Source organism: Tursiops truncatus, chromosome 19 (assembly GCF_011762595.2).
Source record: "Tursiops truncatus isolate mTurTru1 chromosome 19, mTurTru1.mat.Y, whole genome shotgun sequence".
Lineage (NCBI taxonomy): Eukaryota > Metazoa > Chordata > Mammalia > Artiodactyla > Delphinidae > Tursiops > Tursiops truncatus.
Genome location: NC_047052.1, coordinates 3,532,786 through 3,553,730, shown reverse-complemented (window position 1 = coordinate 3,553,730; position 20,945 = coordinate 3,532,786). Strand labels below are relative to the sequence as shown.

The following is a 20,945-nucleotide window of genomic DNA, read 5'->3' as shown; positions in this document are numbered from 1 at the left end:
CCCACGGGCCCAGCCGCTCCGCAGCATGTGGGATCCTCCCGGACCGGGGCACGAACCCGCGTCCCCTGCATCGGCAGGCGGACTCCCATCCACTGCGCCACCAGGGAAGCCCAGCCCCTCTAATTTTTTATATGGTAAAATTGGGGCCAAGAGAGAGCATTTGTTTGCGTGAGGCCAACGGTAGCGCTAAGTCTAAAGGTCTGGTCACTGAGCGCCCTGGCTGGATCCTTTCTGGCTGCACCAAGCTGCTTGCCTGGGGATCTCGGGGCATCTTAGTTCCCCGACCAGAGATGGAACCCAGGCCCTCGGCAGCGAAAGAGCGGAATCCTAACCACTGGACCTCCAGGGAATTCTCTCAGCTGGATTCTTTATGCAACATCAATGGCTCTCAACCAGGGCAATTGTTATACCCCTGCGGGGGGTGGAATTTGGCCATGTCTGGGGACCTTTTCCTTGTCATAGCTGGGCTGTGCCCCTGGCATCCCATGGGTGGAGGCCAGGGCTGAACAGCCTGCAATGCGCAGGGCAGCCCCCACAAGAAAGAATGATCTGGCCCCAATGTCAGTTGTGCCGCATGCGTGCTTTGAAAACGACCGAAAGAGGAGCTGTTCTCCGGGGAGAATCTCTCTTGTTGGGGACATGGCAGGAGTCTCGTCAGTTCAGGCATGACCCCTCGGAGGATGAAGAAGGGGCAGCTCAGGGCTTGGGGGACGGCAGAGAGATGGTGGGCAAGGGAGGTGCAGGGGGAAAAGAAGTGGGAGGGCCCACCGGGATTTCTTTGCAAGGTACAGGTAGAGAAGAATAAAAGGGGGGCCAGGGCTCCCCCACTCCAACTCTGTCCTACTGAAAGCTGTGCCCGGCGTGAAGAGAAGCAGGCAGGAAGCCACCTCTTAAGAACCGCATCGTGTTGGCCAGAGGGCTACACAGACCTGAAGCAGTCAGGCCCAGGGGGTAGACAGGCAGATCTGTGTGTCATCCACCAACGGCTAATTACGTCCCGGCAGTGACTCCTTGCTCGGCAGACGCCAGCAGCAGGCAGTGGGGAGAACTGTTCACAAATGCCTTTTTCCCTCGCACAGGCTTTTCGCCTGGTCCCTGGGTCCCTGGTGGGCAGGCACCGGTGGGGAGAAGAAAGCCTTGTCAGCCTGCCTCCAGGCAGCTGAGCAGGATGGCGGCTGGAGTAGGATCTGAGAGGGCAGGCCACACAGGGGCTGTCGCCGTGTCCACAGAAGGTGCTGCCGCGCCTGACCCCCGCGTTTTCCCTCCCCAGCCCCCGGAGACCTTCCTCCGTGCCTTTCCACAGACGCTTGCCAGCTCTGTACTTGCTGGCTCTGCACGCAGCAAGACGTTGACAACCAGAGCTGTCTGAGATTATGAAAAGACTGAGGGCTGCCAGCATCCCGGGGTGGTGGCGCGGGGGCGAGGACAGGCGGGGGGTCCCCCCGCAGGGAGGAGCTGTGTGGCCCGGCAGTCCCAGACGCAGTCTCTGTCTGATTTCTCTGGCATCCGTGCAGCCCACGGGGAGGCAGCGCTTTGGCGACATCATGGCGTATGTCTTGTAAAACCATTATTGTAGAGAGTTCCCAAATCCTGAGCTGGCCCGGCATCCGGCTCCAGCGGCGGCCTCGACCTGGAGGTCAGGCATGCGGTTCTGTGTGTAGGCAGCAACGTGCGGTGTGCTCGTTTTTGTCTCCTTGCTTGGCTTTTCATTAAAAAGGGGGTTTGGGGCTTCCCTGGTGGCGCAGTGGTTGAGAGTCCACCTGCCGATGCAGGGGACGTGGGATCGTGCCCCGGTCCGGGAAGATCCCACGTGCCGCGGAGCGGCTGGGCCCGTGAGCCATGGCCGCTGAGCCTGCGCGTCCGGAGCCTGTGCTCCGCAACGGGAGAGGCCACAGCAGTGAGAAGCCCGCGTACCGCAAAAAAAAAAAAGTGGGGGTTTAAGCCCCTTTGCCAGCTCCTGCTGAAGAGAGTTGAGGGGGCCACCAGAGAGAGCAGTGTAAAATGCAGGGTCTGGATGGCAATCGGATTTTCCTCTTACTGGCTGTATGACCTTGGGCAAGTCACTTGACTTCTCTGGACCTCAGTTTGCTCATCTGAAAAATGAGGGTCATGAAAGATTTATTTTTAGTGTGAGGATGATCTAAGATAATGTATTTAGAGCATCCAGTGCAATGCTGGTCATTAAGTAAATCCGTAAAGGAGATCTCTTGGGATGTATGTGCAAGTAACATTAGCTGCTGTAACAAAGAGCCCCGGGTAGCTCAGTGGCTCATCACGCTAGAAGCTGCCTTCTATACACACTCCCCAGTGGAAATATATTTCTTAATCGTGTGCCACTGTACTATATAATTGGTGGGGGCCCATGCAGGGGCCTCTGCTCTCAACAACAGTTGGGGGCGTGATGGAGGCGCTGTGTCTCCTGTACATGGGTTCAAGGTCATCCTGGGAGCTGACATCTGGTGGGCAGACCCAGAAGGGGAACGTGGAGGCGGCGAGTGATTACTTCCACTGCGTTCCCTTGGCCAGAATGTGGTCATCTGGCCCCACACATCTGCGTGGGAGGCTGAGAAATGTAGTCTGGGTCTGAGCCGAAGAGAGAAGGGAAACAGGTTTGGTGAAAAGCCGGCCACCAGGCTTCTTATTTGTTGTTGTTACCCTGGGCCTCGTGGGGCTGGCTGAGATGCTCACGGCCAGCAGAGCCCTCAGTTTATAGGTTGATTGGGCAAGGCTGGCTGGCTGGCTGGCTCTTCCCCAGGCAAATTACCATACTCGATGATCTCCTGTAGCCCAGGCCGCTGCCCAAACCCCAGCCCACAAACGTGTGTCACCGGCGGGGGAGACAAGAGGGCAGGCAGGTCATCGGAAAGGAGGGTTGACATCAGCTTCACGGAGTGCAGGTGCCCTGAGTGCACACCTGCCCGTGGGCCCGGCACACTTCATCTTCCTTCCCAGCCCTTGCTACAGGCCTGAAGGAGAGATTGACCCAGCTGGCCCAAGGCCCATGGCATCCCGCCTTGGACAAGGCCCAGGGCCTCCCTGGGTTGGCAGGACAGAGGGCATTCCATTTTCACAGAAGTGACAGGATGTATGAGTTTCCTGTGGCTGCCGTAACAAAGTACCCCCAACTGGGTGGCTTGAAACATCAGAAATTTATTCTCTCGCAGTTCTGGAGGCCAGAAATCTGAAGTCAAGGTGTCAGCAGGGCCACCATCCTCCCTATAGCGGCCGTAGGGGAGGGTCCTTCCCGTCTCTTCCAGCTCCTGGGGGCTCCAAGTGTCCTCGGCTTATGGCTGCTTCCCTCCAACCTCTGCCTCCGTCTTTACACGGCATTTTCCCTTGTGTCTTCTCTTCTGTCTGCTTCTCTTTTTATAAGGTTACTTGCCATTGGTTTTAGGGCGCACCCTGATGACTCAGGATGATGTCAACTCGAGGTCCTTAACTTAATTACACCTGCACAGACTCCTTTTCTTTCTTTCTTTTTTTAAAAAATATTTATTTATTTGGTTGCACCGGGTCCTAGTTGCAGCTCGTGAGCTCCTTAGTTGTGGCACGTGGGCTCCTTAGTTGCGGCATGCACGTGGGATCTAGTTCCCTGACCAGGGATCGAACCCGGGCCCCCTGCATTGGGAGTGTGGAGTCTCAACCACTGTGCCACCAGGGAAGTCCCTAGACTCCTTTTCCAGTTAAGGTCCAATTCATGGTTCCAGGTGGACATATACTTTGGCGGGCCACCATTAGCCCATCATGCCAGGACAGGTGGACAAGGCCGTGGGAAGCCTGGGAGCACTCCCTGGGTGGGGAGCCTGGAGCCACTGGCAGAGGAAAGCAGAAGTAAACACACCAGGCCAAGATGGAAACAAAACCTGGGTTTGCAGACATCCCCTTGACGGGGCAGAAGTTCTCCCTTTCTCTTTCAAGCTCAGACTTGCTTATCTTGAGACAGAACTTTCACTCATGTCCAGTCACCTAAGGACCAGAGCTGGACGGAGGGAGAAAGCGGGTGTGTCTACTCCCTGGGTGCCCTTGGGTGAGTGGCTTCACCTCCTGGGGCCTCTGCGTCCTCGTGTGCAGATCGGGGTGATGGTCATTGTAGGTCTGCCCCGTGGGGTGGGGGCAGGTTCCAGATAAGATAAAGCCCTTAGCAAAGCGAGTAGCGTGGCTGTCCTGAGGCCCTGCCCGTGGTAACTGCCATTATTGCTATTATCACTATTATGCCAAACACAGTCATTTACAGCTCTATTTATGGAGTCCTTATTCTGTGCCAGGCACCAGAGTGGTTACACACCCGCATCTTCCTGGAACGCAGGGCTGATTTCATCCCATTTTCCAGGTGAGGCAACTGAGGCATTTTCAAATGGTGATGTCACTGCCTGGGGGCACACGGTGGGTGGGGGGCCCAGCCAGAATTTGAACTCTGGTATGTCCGACTCCAAGCTGATGGTTATGAACATGGACTCTGGAACCAGCTCAGCTTCAAATCCCGGCTCTGCCCTTTCCTGGCTGTGTGTCCTTGGGCAAGATGCTTGGCCTCTCTGGGCCTCATCTAGAAAATGGAACTCCTAAGGGTGACCTTGAACACAGTTGTCATGAGGATCTAATGAGCTCTCTGTGAAGAGCGCTCAGAACAGCAATCAGCTGGCCTGATTATCCCAGGGAGGGAAATGGAGGGGGCAGACCTAAAGGGGCATTTCAGCTTAGTCACGTGGCCTCCCAGCCTCCCCTCGCCTTCTTTCCCTGGAATCCTTGGGGAGCAGTGCCCCCTCCAGAAAGGTGAGGTCGCAGCCTGGCCTGGGCCGCCACCAGAGTGCCAGTGGGCACACAGAGGCACTGGGCTCTCCCGCTCAGAGCCGGGCACTACACCGCTGCACATCCAGACCCAGTCTGCGGCCTCAGTGTTTGCAGCACGTGCTGGGAGGCTATTTTTACTGCATTCAGCTGACGCTCTTGGCCGGCTAGGCTGTCTCTGTGCTGTGGCAATGGCAGGCCCGCTAGAGGGAGTCTGGGGCCCCTCCATTTTGAAGGTGCAGCCGGGGAGAGGGGGAAGGAGGGCCTCCCCCCCCGCATCTTGGCTGGGGGGATGTCTGGTGAGCTCCACGCGGCTTCCAAGAAGCAGCCCGCCCCCAGCTTGTTTCCCATTGAGACATGAAGCGCTTTTCTTTCCTTTTCTTTCCACTGGGCCCAGGACAGGCCCAGAGCTTCCCTCTCACCCTGGGTTGGCTGGCAGCGTGGGCAGGGGTCTCTCAGGGAGGTGGGCATGAGTTTGCCCTTCAGTGGCATCGATTGCTGCCTTTCTTCTATAAATGCCCGACTCCTCCCCAGAGGTGTGAGCCGGGAGAGCAGGAGGGTATTGCCGTGACCAGGCTCTGGGAGAGAAACGGGGATGGAGAGAGGCAACCCGTCCTTGCAGATGATCCCGCGGAACTGAAATCCCCAGAAGAGTGCTGTCCTTCTCACCTTGGGCACCTGGCAGCTGGTCCACGTGTGGGCCCAGACTGGCTGCCCCTCCGCCTCTAGCCAGGCCATAGGCACCGTCCGAGGAGGGGCGAGTCCCCTGGAAATGAATGGCCTTAGTGATGGGTTCCAAAAATGACAGCCAAGCCACAAGGGCCGGTGGGAAAGGAAAAATCCTTCCAGCTCCCCGTTCAGCCACGTTATGGCAAACAACCGAGCCATTCAGTGGCGAGGCAGCCCGTTAAGCAGGCTGCTTGGCATGGCGGGGGTGCTTTATACTTTTCAGCTGTTTTGGCATCAGGTCGGGAGCTGTGGTGCAGCCACCCTCCCATGGTAGGTTTCATATTTTCCTCCGTTATAAACGTCCCTGTCACCAGGAAATGTCAATAACCTACTCTGAGCCACCCAGACGCAGGGCCAAAGGAGACTTAGGGTATCGCTCGAATCTCACAGCTCACCTCCTGCCCCAGGGAGTGGCTAAAAGCAATTAGGGCTTGGCCTGAGCATTTTGAGATAATTTGATGCAGGCCTTCAACTACTTATTGGGGGGGGAGATGTTTGCCTTTTGACCGGGAAGCAAAGATAAACGGGTGCTGGCCTGCCAGTGTGGGGTCTCCTATTCCCTCTCTCCCTTTTTTTAAAAAATTAATTTATCTTATCTATTTTTGGCTGCATTGGGTCTTCGTTGTTGCGCGTGGGCTCTCTCTAGTTGCCGTGAGCGCAGGGCTTCTCATCGCCGTGGCTTCTCTTGTTGTGGAGCACGGGCTCTAGGTGCGGGGGCTTCAGTAGTTGTGGTGCGTGGGCTCAGTAGTTGTGGCGCACGGGCTTAGTTGCTTCGTGGCACGTGGGGATCTTCCCGGACCAGGGCTTGAACTCGTGTGCGCTGCAATGACAGGCGGATTCTTAGCCACTGCGCCACCCGGGAAGTCCTGTTCTCTCTGCCCTCTCCCCCTCTTCTGCTCACTCACCACCAGCCAGCCAGGCCCGGGAGCTCTCCAAGGCTTCACCGTGCGTCTCCTCCCACAGTTTCAGTCTCCCCTGGAGTGGCTGTCTCCAGGGGGCCTTGTATAGAAGCCAAGCCATTAGAACTCAAGACTAAAGACCCCTTCTGCCATCCCCAGTCTGGGCGCATTCTCCACAGGTGGCTCCCAGCAGGCAAGCTTCTTTCTGGTACCATCTTCTCTACTATAGCAGGGGAAGGGGGGCACCCAGCAGATTGGGGGAGCATCCCTCCCTCTGTACCCTGCCTGTGATTGGCCCATAATTACAGGTTTATTGCCTGTACAGCTATTGTGTAATGACATGTTTGCAAATTAATTTTTATGGCTTCTGCCATTAGCATATACAGTAGAGGAAGGTTTAGTATTAATTACTACTGTTGTTCGTGTAATCCCGGAGAATTAAAAACCAATAAAAGAATGACAACAGAAACTGATAGGTTAGGATCTTTGAAAAATAGTTCTCCTTTCCCCCAAGTAGAATCAGAGATTTTCCGAGCTTATGAGGAGTCAGGGGGGGTGGGCAGCTGCTCGCCTGGGCTGTCCGTTGTGCGCCTTGGTGCCCCCCCCACCGACTCCCAGAAGGGCACAGATGATCAAATATGTGGGTGGGAGGCGAAGGCGGGCTGGGAAACGGACGCTGGTCCGGGGTCGGGCGGGCAGGTGCTGGACCCCGACCCCGCCGTGCCAGGCCGTTGTCTCCCTCGCAGGGCCGCAGGCGGCGGCGGGCGCAGGAGGAGGCGCGAGGAGTGCTGAGCGCGCCGCCACGCAGCCCCGGAAACAAAGGGCCGCCGCCGCCGAGGGCCGGGCGTGACCTCCGGGGTCAGCGCGGGGCGGAGCGGCCAGATGCTGGCGGCGGGCGCCGGCGGCCCCGAGCGGCCCGTTTCCTCCGGGTCAGCAGCCCCAGCGCCCTCCCGGGTGCCCGCGCGCGCTCGGCCGCCCGCGGGGAGGGGGCGCCAGGCGGGGCGCCGCGGGGGCTGGGGGATTCAAAGATGCTCCTCGCACCCCCGGCGGCCCAGCGGGCGGAGAAGGCAGCCGCCTGCGCGCTGCACCCACCCAGACGTTGGTGGCGGCGGGGAGGAGCGCCACCCCTCCCTTGGCTCCGAGAGCTCCGCCCAGCCCATTTAAGATATTCTTGCAGGGTGGGCGTGGGGGGGGGTGAGTGGCAGAGAGGGGTCGGAAGGCACGCGGAGTCCGCCCACCTCCTCCAGTTTGCCCTCTAGAGTATCATATTCCAGGAGTGCAATTGTCACCCGAAGCCGCCGCGTTTAGTAGGGACCCCCGGGGCTGCCTCTGGGGACCCCTGATTTACGCAGCGGCTGGAAAGCGTTGGCGGGAACCCAAGCCTGTCGTGGCCGCGGTGACCTGCGGTGCGTACCTGCAGGCTCAGGTCTGTTCCACAGACAAAGGTGATTGTATCTGGGGTCAAAAGGTGACCCCTTAGTGTTACGAAGTCGCGATTCCGGTTGGTTGTGCCACTGAGGGACCGGCCCTTCATAAGGTAAAAGGGCTTGAAAATAAATTGTCACATCAAGAGGCAGCTTTGCAGCGTGCGTTTTAAGTGTGTGTGCGGGCGTGGGGAAATGGGTCCTGTCTCTTTAAAATCGCTGGGCTGGACAACGAGCGCACAGGATGTGGTTTGGCGGCAGGGTTTTTCCCCCTTCGATTTGGGGAATTATCACATGGGGCCTTCGTGAGCTGGTGTGAAAGGGAGGCGGGTGGGGAGGAGGGATACAGGCTCCACACTCGCTCACACACACTCTGTGCAGTTGGTCGTTTTCTTCAACCAAATTAGCCAGGGCTCTCGTTACTATGGTGCAGCCGGGGTTGCAGAAGCCCAGTAATAGCATTTATTAGGTCTATTTGCCTGGAAGCATGCCTTCCCGGATCTGATAATGCAGCAGTTCAGGGAGAGTGTGGGAGATGGTATCAAGCATTTGATTACACTTGCAACAGGGATTTTTGAGGGGTGGGGGGGTGAGAGGAAAAGAAGGAGAGAAGGCAGCCGCTGTCCTTAGGAGCTCACCCTGGGCCGGGCCGGTGTGTTTCTGCAGCCCCGTGTGGGTTTCACAAAAGGCGGGCCAGAGCTCCCGGAGCACGACTTGGGGACCCTTCTCCCAGGCCCCGGCGGCGGGTGAACTCCCAGCTCCCGCAGCTGTCAGACGTGGGTGGGGAGGGAGGGAGGAGGGGCGGGCGGGCGGGCGGCCAGAGCGCGGAGTTGGGCAGCCGGAGGGGGGACCGGCGGCGCCCGCAGCCGCCCACAGTTTGCAAACGGCCCCCGCTTCGGGGCAGAGGGGAGCACCCCGCCGCCAGCAGCATCACTCTCCCCGCGTTGGCAGAGGGGAACCCGGCTCTCTGCGCCCCGATCCCGGTCCGCGTGGATATGCTGCCCGGCGCGGCAGCCGCGCGGGGGGAAGCTCGCAAGTGAAACTATTATTATCGCCCTGCGAAGCATGGAGCTCTTGGAAGATGCCGCGTAGAGACGGAAGGAGCCGCCGCCGCCTGCAGCCGCCAGCCGCTGCGCCCCTACCCTTTCGCTTTCATTAGGGGAGACAAATTTGCTGTCAGGCAGCCAGCTTTCCAATTTACCGATAATGATTCTTGCATGAAAATTGATCGAGGGGCTCTCCACCGCCGTGCGCTGTCGCCTGCCCGTTCTCCTGCTCCTTCTGCTCGGGCGCCCGAGCCCCCGCGAGTTCTTTCTCCTCCTTCCCCCACCCCTGCTCTCTGAGTCAGTGGTGGGACGCCGGGCCAGGGAGATAACCAAAAAAAAAAAAAAAAAACGGGGGGGTGTTGGTGGCGAGAGGGGGAGGGGAGCCGGCCTGCTTTCTCCTGCCCGGGACTTGTTTGCAATCGCTGCCTCTTATTTACGAGAAGAAATCTCCCCCTCGGTACTTCTTGGCTGTTTGGGTATTAATTTTCTCCTCTCTCCTCCCCGCTCGCCCCCTCCTCTTCTCCCCCCCCCAGCCCCTCCTCACCCAGTAGCTAAGGGGAAACGAAAACAAAGCCGATTTCTCCTTGGCAACAAGAGATACCCCCTCCCGCCGACCCCCCTTCCTTCTTCCTTCTGGTTCTGAACGTGAAACCCTGTTGGAAACAGGTCTCTTGACCCTCGCCCTTGACATTCAAATGGCTGAATGGAGGAGAGATTGCTACTCGCACGTCTTGGGGGCTGCTTTTTTCTCTATCTTTTTTTCTTTCATATGAGTAATCCCTGAAGATCTTAACCCCCCAATTTCCTCACCCTCACCTCCCCCCTTTATTTTTCTCGCGCTCCTCTCCGCTCTCCCGCCTGCTTCCCTCCGCCGTGCGCCCCCCTCCTTTTTTTATTTGCATCTCAAGTCCAAAAGGCAGAAAATACACACGCGGCGAAGACACCGGGCAGCCGTGGAGGCTCCGGCCCGTCCTTGGTCGTCAATTACCTCATTGTGGATCTGCCAGGGCCAAGGTGGCCGAAACTGCCCGGGCGCTGGCCGGAGAGAGAGCCTTTTGATCATTTTAGGGAGGGGGAAAAAAAAAAAAAAGACTGATTTTTTTTTTTTTTTTTCCCGTCGCTGTCCGGATCGCTCTTCTGCCTTTATTTTATTGTTTTGGGCATTTTTGAGCGCCGTGCCTCGGACGGCGCTTTTTGTCTCCTCGCTGGGTTTTAATTTTTTTTTTTCCTTCTTCATCCCTCTCTGGCCACTATGGAATTCTAATCTGAATCATGTTTGGATTGAAGCCGCCTCTGTATTACTTACCAGGTAAGCGAGCTCTGTGCGCCTCCCTGGGTCCCGCGCGGCGCCGGCGCGCCCCGGATCCCCAACCTAACTTACCCCTCCAGACCCCTCCCCCCACCCCGGCCTGGGTCGGGGCGGTGGGTCCGCCTAGCCCCCAGCAGACCGGCGGGCGCGCGCGGCCCCGGCCGCTCCCGCTGCGGTCCAGCCGGCGGTGTGTGCGCTACGTGCGGCGGGGAGCGCCCACCCGGCCCGCCGCCCCCGCTGCGCCGCCGCCGGGGGTTGCGCGTCTCGCTCCTTTTGTCTGCCTGCCCGGAGCCGGCTCCGGGGCGGCGGCGCAGCGAGCGGCCGGGGCAGTCGAGCCTTCCAAGGTGAATTAAGCACCGGGTGTGAAGTTACTTTCCCGCAGGCCGCCCTGATCGGGTAGCATGCGCCTCCCCGCCCCCAGTCCCCGGGATTATTTTCCTCTCCCTCCAGCCAGCCCCTTGCGCGGTCTCCGCGCGAGCGTGGCGCGCACGCCCCCCGCCCCCCTTCCTGCCTGGGATTCCCTGGAAGGTTTTGTGCCTGCGGAGGTCGGAGGAGGGGGCCGGGGGAAGCTCTGGAGGGTGGTTGGCGTGGCTTCCTGTTTCCCTAACCTTCCTGCGCGCTGACAGCAGCCTGCCCTGTAACTTTCTGTTTCGGGGCAAGTCGCACTTGCAGCCCAAAGGGGAGGGGGGTGACAGCGGGAGGTTTGGGGGGCCCCTCTTGTGTTGACCTTATTTGCACTTTGAAACCTTAAAAATAATTACATGTAGGCTAAAGGGAAGCAGGCGAGCCAGGATTCCTGGTGAGGGAGGTGGGAGCCTTGGTGATCCCTGGGGCCCTCCTGGCTGGCGCGCTGTCACCGCCTTCCAGAGCCCCCTCGGGTCAGGAGTAACTCAGCAGGCCTAACCCCCGGTGGGCCACGTGACCCGCAGGTCAGGAAGGCTGGTGTGCCCGCTTGATCTAGGAATGAGCTGTTTTTATTTCCCTTTCCTTCCTCTCAGAGTTTTATCTTCCCTGGGCGTTGACACACAGTTCCTATGGAAGTTGGGGCGTCCATTGATTGGAGGGTTTGGGGGGACGTTGGGGCACTTTAGAGAGGAGAGGGGAAGTTTCTGGGCTTATGTTGGGGCTTTTAAAATTCTGCATAGGAGGCCGCCAGAGGAGGTTTAATGTTTGGCTGGCAAAAGGTGCACGTGGCCGGGTGTCGGGTTTTGAGTTTTTCCCTCTGTGTTCAGAAGCCCCTGTCATTTTGTCTGAGGCTCCCACAGCTGTCCTGGATCCCCTGGGGAGGAGCATGGGGGAGGGAATGGGCCCGGGGAGGACCCAGCTCTGCTAGATCTGACCCTCGCTGACCCTGAAACCGGGGCAAACGTCTTCACCAAGTTGATAGCATAGAGGGAGGCTAGAAGGGGGGAAGAGTGGAAAGGACTTCTCCATTCTGTGGGAAATCTGTCCATGTACTCTTGTTGAGTTTCTTTGTGGCCGTTTTGGGTCCCCAGCCCTTCTCAGGAACTGACAGATTCTATGTCTCTTGCTTGGTGTCTCCACCACTTTCACAGGAAGAATAGTTCTCAGGGTCGGCACTTGGTCTCTTTAGCTTGTATCTCTGTATTCTTGATCTCTTTTTCCTTCACTGCCCGAAATGCAAAGTTAGCACTTCTCTTCCCTCTGCACCGCATACACTGGGCGGGTCCGTTCCACATTGCAGCCGGAATCCCCAATTGACAAAAGGGTGCAGGGCCAAGTGCTCAGGCCGAGAGCCGGCTCCCCCCATAGGTAGACCCCGGGTGGCCGAGAGCTGGTGCCAGGGCCCTTTAAACCCAAGCTCTGGCCCAGCGTTCCTGCTCTGGCTGGCGGCTCCTGGTGGCCTCTCCACCCCCGCTTTGTACCTGCAGCGCCGCCCTCAGAGCTGCACCTTGTCTTAGAGACACTCACGACATGATTGTGGCAAGAGTGCATCTTCCTAAGTACAGAGCTCTTAACAGCACAGGTATTTGTAATCTCCACCCCACCTCACCTGCCACTGGGTGACTGCTGGTGCACGTTTATTCATCAGATAACTGGTTGTCTTTTTACACTGGGAGCCTCCCAGAGAAAAGGAGGAAGCGTCAGTTTAGGAAACACAGAGCAATTAAGGAAAATCAGTCCTGGCTGATGTGAAGAAGCCCTGATCAGCAGAGGTGAGGGCTGCTGGTCGGGACCCTGGGGAGGTCAGTGCGCACGTCCTCTGGGTCTGTGGAGGCAGGTTTGTCCTCCACTAGAGTTTTCTTTTTTTCAATTGCCCAACTAGGGTTTGTATTTTTTAATTTTGCTATAATAGTGTAGAAAGAAGAGCCGTGGTCCAGTGGCTTTGCTTCCTGGCTTCCTGGCTTCCTGGGCTTTGCTTCCTGGGCTTCAGTCAACTCACGTTAGAGTAGAAGGTGGAATTGTAAAAGGAATGACCTGGTTCTGTGGTCACCCTCAGGCTCCCTTGCAGGTGCCTTCTGGGAATCGGTCCTGTAAACCCCATTCCCACCCCTGAGCTAAGTGCTGGTGTCTGCCCATTTCACGGAAGAGGAAAGTGAGGCTCAGGGGAGCTAGCAGTTTGCCCGGCTGGGAAGTGGTAGAGCTGGGCCGTGAAGCTGCCCACTGCCCACCACACTGGCCCAGGACGGAGGGGCCTGGATGCGGCCAGCCCGGCATGCTGTGACTCTGTCGCCTTAGACGCCTGACACGTAGGTGCTCTTCAGTTTCTGGGACCCCGTTGTGTGCCCACAGCCGGATCCTGTCACAGTGTCTGTAACTGCAGAGAGCCAGGGCCCAGAACCTGCCCGTCCAGCCGTTCCCGGGCGGGGGCGGGGGGGCAGTTCATTCACAGTCAGGCTGGCATCAGGCACCACTCCTCCTGTGTGACGGGACTGAGGCCAGGCAGTGGAGGTTTGAAGTCCTGCTCTGCCTCTCCGGAGCCGTGACCTGGGGCAGGTGGCTTGAGCTCTCTGGGCCTCAGTTTTCCCATCTGTGAAATAGGGTCCGTAACAGGGTCTACCTCAGCGTGAGCGTAAGGCAGGTGCTGGCCCTCTGCGGCCCGCTGCTTGACTAGGTGAATAAAGTTTTCTTGGCACGTGGCCACGCCCGTTCCTTGACGTGTTATCTGGGGCAGCTTTCGAGCTAGAGCCCCAACGAGTCGGTGTGACCAGGACGGCCAAGCCTACGATTCATTATCTGGCCCTTTCCAGGGAGGCGTGCTGACATCTGGTGTAAGGGATTAAACGAGTGAATCCTTGCGGGGTACTGAGGACGGTGCCTGGGATGACGTGAACACTTAGCAAGGGACGGCTATAGTAATCGTAATAATTATTATCAAGGTGGAATTATTTGCAGAAAATCACAGGGCTTCTTAGCAGTCGAGCTGGACTTGAACTCGGGTCTTTGGACCAGGCCCCTCGCGCCCCATGACACGGTGTCTGGCCTCTGGTGCTCATTCCCTGGTGGGGATGCTTTCTGTGTCAGGAGAAGGCGGCACAGAGAGCTGGGGACTGGTGGGTAGTGGTCGGGGGGTCTCGCATGCCTCTTCTCAAAACTCCCTTCTGTGCACACCTGCGCCCAGCTACTCCCTTTCCTGAATTCCACCAGACTGTGAGTTCCACGCAGGTGGGGACTGTGTGTTGCTTTCCTGCCTGACTCAGTGCCAGACCAGTAATAAAAATACTAATAAAAATGATGAGGAAGAGGTGGCAGCAGCCAGTCCTTCTGTGGTGCCCATTCCGTACCAGACATGGGGTTAATGGAATCCCATTTGCCACCTAAAGAAACCGAGGCGCAGAGAGGTTGAGGCCGCACAGGCAGTAAATGGTGCAGCCGGGCTTTGACCCCGGGCAGTCTGGCTCCAGAGTCCCTGCTTAATAAATATTTGTTGAACGAGTGAGGGAGGGAGTGAGGGAGGGAATTGGCCGTTGGTGTTGGCGGTGGCGCCCTGCTGGCCCCCTTATCTTGTTCCTGGAGTTCACGGAGGGAGGACTCCTCAGCTGTCAGCTGACCCCACCCCGGCCCCATGCTGAACTCTGGGTGACCCTGGCTTCCCCTGGGGATTTACTGTCCACTGCTGGGAAGGACACTCCAGATTCTCCAGTGAGGAAACTGAGGCCCAGAGAGGGCTGGGGCTTGGCCCAAAGCCACATGGCCTGCTGGAGGCTGCTCCCAGAGAATCCAGGTCTCCCCAGAACATTTTCTCTTCCCCCAGCTGCCTCTCTTCCCCGAGGGTCAGCTGGCCTGGGCCCCTCTCTACGCATCCTTTGACAGGCTTGCAAGAGATGGGCTTCCCCTATTGGGAGCTGCTGTTGCCCGGGAGAAGTAAACCTAGGCCCAAATGGCCGGTGGGGAGCTGCCTAGATTTTCTTTTTCACCCCCTAGACTGCTTCCAGAAAGCCCCAGGGTGTGGCCGTGTGTGGATCTGTGCTCAGGCCCACCTGGTCTGGGGGAGGCAGCTGGAGGTGAGGGCAGGCCAGAGCCGCGGACCTCCAGCTGCCCGATCCCGGGGTGCCCCCTCAGGAGCTGAAGCTGGGAGGGGGGTGGGTTGTCTGCAGTTGCCAGCTGTGACCGAGCTCATGCCCAGCTCTGGTTCATTGTGGGAAGCTGCTGGGTCATGGGCAAACTCACGGCTGTGGGGGGGGCTCCGGAACCACCCAGAGCCTGTTCTCGGGGCCGGTTGGGCCTAATGGAATCTGACTCAGATGAAAGGACAGTACTGCCGTTTCAGTGGTGATGGAGAAAGCTCCTTATTTACAGCTCAGAAACTCAGCAGGGACAAGCATTTCGGCTCCCGTCTTGCACTTTCCAGGCAATCACTAATTAATCTTCCGATACCCCTGAGAAAGGGGGAGGGGCCGCCACGTTTCCATCTGTCAGGCTGGGAAAGCCAGGGGCCCTTCTGTCCCAGCTGCGGCCCAGCCCTTCACCAAGGGGCCTGGTCTGGTTCCCACCCCCCTGCTCAATTTGGTTCTCATTAAGATTTTTTTCTTGCCTTAAATGTGTTGGTTTTACTCCATGGGTGGGAATCTGATATGGCCCCACTGGAAACTCTCCTGCTTCTTCTTGACTCTTGGGAGTCAGGAGAGGTTTCTTTTATGCTCTCGGAGCACTCATTACGATACCTGGATTCCTGCCCTAGAACGGGGCAGGGGCAGGGAAGATTTGCTTCCTTCTGTGCAGGAGGAAGTGGAGGGTTGGAGGGCAGCCGGCCAGGGCCACCCAGCTCCCAGGGACAGAGCCAGCAGTGGGATGAAGTGTCTGGACCTGGGCTTCTGTTCCAAGTCCAGGGCTCCGTATCACTTGGACATGGACGTGTGTGAACGGAGCAGCCCCACTGTGCTTCTCTCTCTCCAAGGTCAAGTACAGATGGGCCCCTCTGGTCATCTGGTCTACCCCACGCTTGGCAGCTAAGAACACGGACGTCGGAAGACCTTGAGGGACCTGTTGATTTCTTTTTTATTTACTTATTTATTTATATAAATTTATTTATTTATTTATCTTCGGCTGCGTTGGGTCTTCGTTGCTGCACGTGGGCTTTCTCTAGTTGCGGCGAGCGGGGGCTACTCTTCGTTGCGGTGCGCGGGCTTCTCATTGTGGTGGCTTCTCTTGTTGCGGAGCACGGGCTCTAGGCGTGTGGGCTTCAGTAGTTGTAGCACTTGGGCTCAGTAGTTGCAGCTCGCAGGCTCTAGGGCCCAGGCTCAGTAGTTGTGGCGCACGGGCTTAGTTGTCCCGTGGCATGTGGGATCTTCCTGGACCAGGGCTCGAACCCATGTCCCCTGCATTGGCAGGTGGATTCTTAACCACTGCACCACCAGGGAAGGCCTGGACCTGTTGATTTCTAATTCTTAGATTTTTGGTGAGATTGGGTTGGTAGATGTGGCCTCCTCATCTACTAGGGAATGTCCTATCATACTGTACTTTGCAGGGAAAAAAAAAATCAGGCCTTAGTAACCCCTAACGTGACCCTTTCCCAAAGGACAGTGGCCTCACCTCTTACAGGGTCCCTCAACAAAGCAGTTCTACATTCGTATCTGGAATTGTCTCTCCTTGCTGGTCTAGCTACACAATCAGAAATTTTGAAGCCACTCGGGCAGGTGGGGGGCGGTGTATTAAGAAGAGGGAATTTGGGGGTGAGGGGGTAAAAAGAGATGCAGTGCCTTTGTTTTTTTTAAGAGCTCCGTATAGATTTAAAGCTTGGGGTAAAAGGGAAAAAAATCAGTGAGCATTTTTTTTACAAGTCTTCAGGGGAAAACGCATTTTTCCGGCTTGTTCCCACCGATGCCAGGCCTTCCACAGCTTCGGGTTGATGGTTGCCCTGAGCCTGGATTAGAGCTGAGGGCAGTGCTTGTTGGGGGCTGGCCGAATTTGAGTTAATCTGCGCCCAGGTCTCGCCCCCAGAGCCCGAGCCCACCCAGTGGAAGCCCACAGCCTTGAAGATCAGGGCCTTCTTTCTCCCTCTCCCCCTGCAGAGAGACAGGAAGCACCCTCTGACCAGGCCTGGACTGCCGCCCAGTGGGCATTTGGCCACTTACTTAATGGCCTGCGGGGTTGGGAAGTCATGGAACATTGGGCTTGGAAGGGACCTCAGAGGTCAGATGGCCCAGCCCCTCCCTCCTCTCCATTTGGTGGTCTCGGACGGTCACACCTGCCATGCTACCGTGGGTTGTTAGAATGTTGCTTTTTACAGGGAACACACACGTGCATTTCACTTAGTTCTGTGCTCCTGGGACACAAAACCAGTCTGTCCCCTCCTAAATATCACCGGTTTGAGCTGGGCAAGTGCTGGGCCCTGTGTTGACCCAGAAGGAGCGGCGAAGGAGGTCTGTGTCTCATCCTCAAGTTGCTTCAGGAACGAATAGGGAGCAAGATGAGTGAGGACGGAGTGCTCTGGAATCTCCCGGGGTCAGTCACCCTGGTGGAGGAAATCCAGGAAGCCTCCGTGGAGGAGGTGGCGTTGGAGGCAGGCCTTGGAAGTGAGGTGTGCAGAGGCGGGGTGAGGCTGGGTGAAAGGAGGCTAGTACAGTGAGGAGGGATGAACAAGAATAGGGAAGCCACTCTTAAGACATTCAGCATGTTAAGTTCATGCCAGGTGTGCTGAGAACTGGGTGCTGGGCCGTCCCTGCCCTGGTGGAAGTGGGGGATGTGGATTGAGTAATACAGGGTAAAAAATGCTGGTGCCCGGGAGCGTGTGTAGAAATTTCTGGGAGTGCAGAGGAAGCACCGATTGGTTTTGAAGTAGGGGTGGAGTCAGCATCTGAGAGGCCACAGAGAGGAGGTGAAGTTTGAGCTGGCCTTTCTAGTCTGGGCACTTGAAAGGAAAGGCCGCCAGTCCTGCCCTGATTCTTAGAGGTGCCTGCTGGTGACAGGGCTCTGAAGCCTGCACATCCTTTAAAGAGAGTGTCTAGACAGCAGGACCCCTTCTAGACTGTGAGGCCCTGGACCTGAAGCACGAGAAGGAGAAAGTGAGTGGGCAGGATGGAGCCTCACTCAGAAGGGGCCTCCCTGGCTGCCCAGTGGGCCCTTGGGCCTCTCGCCCCACTCTGGAGACCAGGCAGCGGCACTAGGACCAGCCCTTGCCCTCAGAGAATGGGGGCCGGGCAGGCAGGGCCCAGCTGGGGGGAGGCAGCGCTGTCCCCGCAGGGGGCTGGGCCAGGCCCCTGGAAGATGGCGGCCTTCGCACTGGGCCTCCCAGGAAGGGCAGAAAGGAGAGTATTAGAGGGAGAGGAGAGCTTGGCGAGGAGGGATAAAGCAGCGTGGTGGGAAATGAAGCCACGGGGTGGGTCGGAACCACGTTTGGAGCGTCTTGAATGGCGTAAGGCCAGTGACACGTGACCCTGATTCTGCTGTAAGTGGGTGGGAACCCAGGGCTTTAAAGTAGCCAAGTTCATCTGTTTATTCCACATGTGTTTACGACATGCCAGGCACTGGCCCAGGCACGCGGAAATACGGCCGAGAAGCTCCCAGGAGCCGTGCCCTCCTAGAGCACCCGTGCCAGCAGCGAGCCCATGGCACTGCATCCCCCAGCGCGGGCTCTGGAGAAGGGAATGGGGTAGCCAGAGTGTGGGTGGGGGTGGCCAGAGACCCGAAGAAACAGAGGGGTTAGCCCTGGAGAGGGCTGAGGGGAAAGTCCCAGGCAGAGGGTCAAACATGTGCAAAGGTCCTGGGGCCTCAAGGGTGTCCGTGTGGCCGCAGGGGCAGGAGGGGTGGGGGATGAGCTGGGAGAGCTGGGAGCAGAGGAGGGGGCAGTGTGACTTCAGCCGCTCCTTCTGGCTGCTGGGCTGAGATAGATTCCGGGCGGTTGGGGGGCAGGAGGGAGGCCAGCGTGGAGGTGACCGCCAAGGACCAGGCCGGACCAGGCAGGGAGAGGTGGGTGATCTAGAGGTACGTGTGGGTCAGATGGCGGCGTGCCTCGTCCCATCTGTTTTAGGAAGGCGGCTCGGGCAGCCTCCATCGTGGATGCAGACTGTCAGCAGAGGCTCCCCTCAGAGCCATGGGGTCCTGCAGGAAGAGGGCAGGGGGCTCTGAGTGTGGGCCAGCACCCCGGTGGTTCTCAGAGTGGGGTTCTTGGGCCAGCAGCATTGGCACCAGCTGGAGCTGATAAGATGCAGATTCTCGGGAACTCCCACCCCCGCACCAAGACCTACTGAGGCAGGAAGTCTGTGGTGGGGTCCGGCAATCTGTGTGTTCTCAGCCCTCCAGGGGATTCTCGTGCTCGCTCGGGGGTGAGAACTGGTCTAACACTTCGGCCTGACTGCGGAAACAAGCTGGCGGTAACTGGTCCCCAGGAAGTTTGAGAATGGAGTTTTAATTAACATAGGAGCCCTTGGCAAGTGAAAGAGCAGGGGATTAGAGTAATCGGGAAGGGCCTCCTAGGAAGAAAGTGGTGCGTGGGGTTTCAGGGCCTGCCCTCAGGTGGGTAGCAGCAAGAAGCTGAGGTTCCAGGGGTGCCCCTCTGGGGGTCTGCCTGGCGGGCTTCAAGGTCAGCGAACTTTTCTGATGCTGCAGTGCTGGTTGGAACAAAGACTCTGGGGTGAGAGCACTGGGGTCGATCCTGTCTCAGCTCCTGGCAGGCTGTGTGACTCTGGGCAGGTTACTTACCTTCTCTGGGCCTCAGTTTCCCCATCTGTTAAATGGGGCCAACGGTAGGGCCTGCCTCCTCGGGTTGTTGTGAGCATTCGGTGAGTTAATCTGTGGAAACGCGGACCAGGCACCGCGGAACCGTTAGCTGCGCTTACGTTTGGACTTCGCTCTGCCTGTGTCTTGGATTCTGGACCGATGTGAGGAAGGAGGCCCTTCCCGAGGGACCTGGATGAGTCATGCTTGATGGGGGGCAGCGGCCGGGGCAAGGAGCGCATTGCCCGTGGCCCCTGGGGCTGGGCAGGCCCGTTTGCTCAGGCTCGAAATGGCTGTCAGCCAGCTGGGGCCATGCACGACGCTCTGGTCACAAGATGGTAAGTTCTAAATAAGTAAAGAAGAAATGGAATCGCCTTGATTAGATCGTCCTGGCCCCTTTCCCACTGCCCCCCATGTCAGAAAAGGAAAATGGGGTGAGCCCGGGACCCTGGGTCTTCCTGGGTGGCGGGTGGCGTTGCCAGACCGTCTCCAGTGGAGACTTTCATTTTAATGAATTCCTTCTCCGACCGCTCCACCCCCAGAGGACTCCAGTGTCACCCTCAAGCCAGCGACAGAGCCCACGCCAGAGGCAGACGGCACCTCGTCTCGTACACTGGGGCCTTCTTTGAAGCTGCCCGACACTGGTCTCCACCCCCTTGTCACTCTTGTCCTATAATTCATTTAGGATTAGCTTTCAGAGCTCCTCCAGTCCTAACTTCTGTCGTCTTGGTAACTGTGTCAACCGTTCGCTGGTTTCCCGTGATTATCTGACAAGAGAAAAGGGGGGCTGGCAGGGAACATAAAGGAAGGGGAGGAGGAGATAGTGCCTGGGTCTTAATTGAACTCCCTGGAGGGGCCCGGCGGGTGGGGCTGCCTGCCGGAGAGCAGTTAGAGAAAGGATGGGGTGAGGTGAGGCACCCCCCCCCCCCGGCAGCTGCGTGCGGAGGCGGGTGGCACACGGGCTTCTCACCCCCTCTGGGAATGAGTGGCACAGGTATCCCCAGCCTTTATCTTAGATCTTAAGGGCCCAGGGCCAAAGATGTCACTCTCTCCCCCCGCCACTGCTCTTTTGAGAAGTCTCCCACCCAGGCAGACTTCACCGCATCTCTACTTCAGCGCTCACCGTGACAGCATGCTGGCCCGTGGTGGGGTGGGGCCCCATCAACGTCTCCCTGGACTCCCTGGGATGGAGGAGACCTTCATAAGCACATGTGTGGTTATAATACGATGTCGTTTATTATGCTCACGTGTGCGGCGGGTCAGGCCTTCAGAAAGGGCGTGATGGGGTGCAGGTGGTCTCTGCTTCACGTGGCCTGGGGCCTCTGCTAGGAAGACTGGGAGGCTGGAGGCCGTTTGGTGGCCAGGCTCGGGAATCGTCTGAGGGCTTGTTCCACCCTCTCGTCCGGCAGGTGATGCTGGCTGCTGGCCAGGACCTCAGCTGGGGTTCTCAGTCCCGGCACCTCCGTGTGGCCCCTGCACGCGGCTTGGGCGTTCTCACATCATGGTGGCCTCGGGGAAGCCGTGCTTCCTACGTGGGGACTCAGGGCTCCAAAGGCAGGCGTCCCGGCTCGCAAGGGGGAAGCTGCGTGGCCTTTTGGGACCCAGCCTCAGAAGTCACACAGTTTCACTTACGCCA

General features: G+C 58.1%; 1 protein-coding gene and 1 long non-coding RNA gene across 9 annotated transcripts in view; one reads left to right on the top strand and one right to left on the bottom strand.

Annotated features, from left to right (window-relative positions):
* GSE1 (Gse1 coiled-coil protein) overlaps window positions 1-20,945 on the top strand; it is a 413,117-nt gene that overhangs the window by 298,551 nt on the left and 93,621 nt on the right. The window contains exon 1 of one of the 5 annotated variants that reach the window (XM_033844486.2): window positions 10,056-10,192. The exons of 3 other annotated variants lie outside the window; for them this stretch is intronic. In XM_033844486.2, the coding sequence (XP_033700377.1) occupies window positions 10,156-10,192 (37 nt within the window). In that variant the 5' untranslated portion in view covers window positions 10,056-10,155. Of the gene's footprint in view, window positions 1-10,055; window positions 10,193-20,945 lie in introns of those variants that run through there. One more of the 5 variants, XM_033844483.2, reaches the window with a different exon arrangement.
* LOC117308994 (uncharacterized) lies at window positions 8,261-10,734 on the bottom strand. Of its 4 annotated transcripts, none has more exons than XR_012328131.1 (3): window positions 10,190-10,734; window positions 9,815-9,935; window positions 8,261-9,176 (listed from the first exon to the last, which is right to left on the bottom strand). It is a non-coding gene; the product is annotated as an uncharacterized lncRNA (long non-coding RNA). The 4 variants fall into 4 exon arrangements; XR_004523253.2 differs by having other exon boundaries at window positions 9,872-9,935; XR_012328132.1 differs by lacking the exon at window positions 9,815-9,935.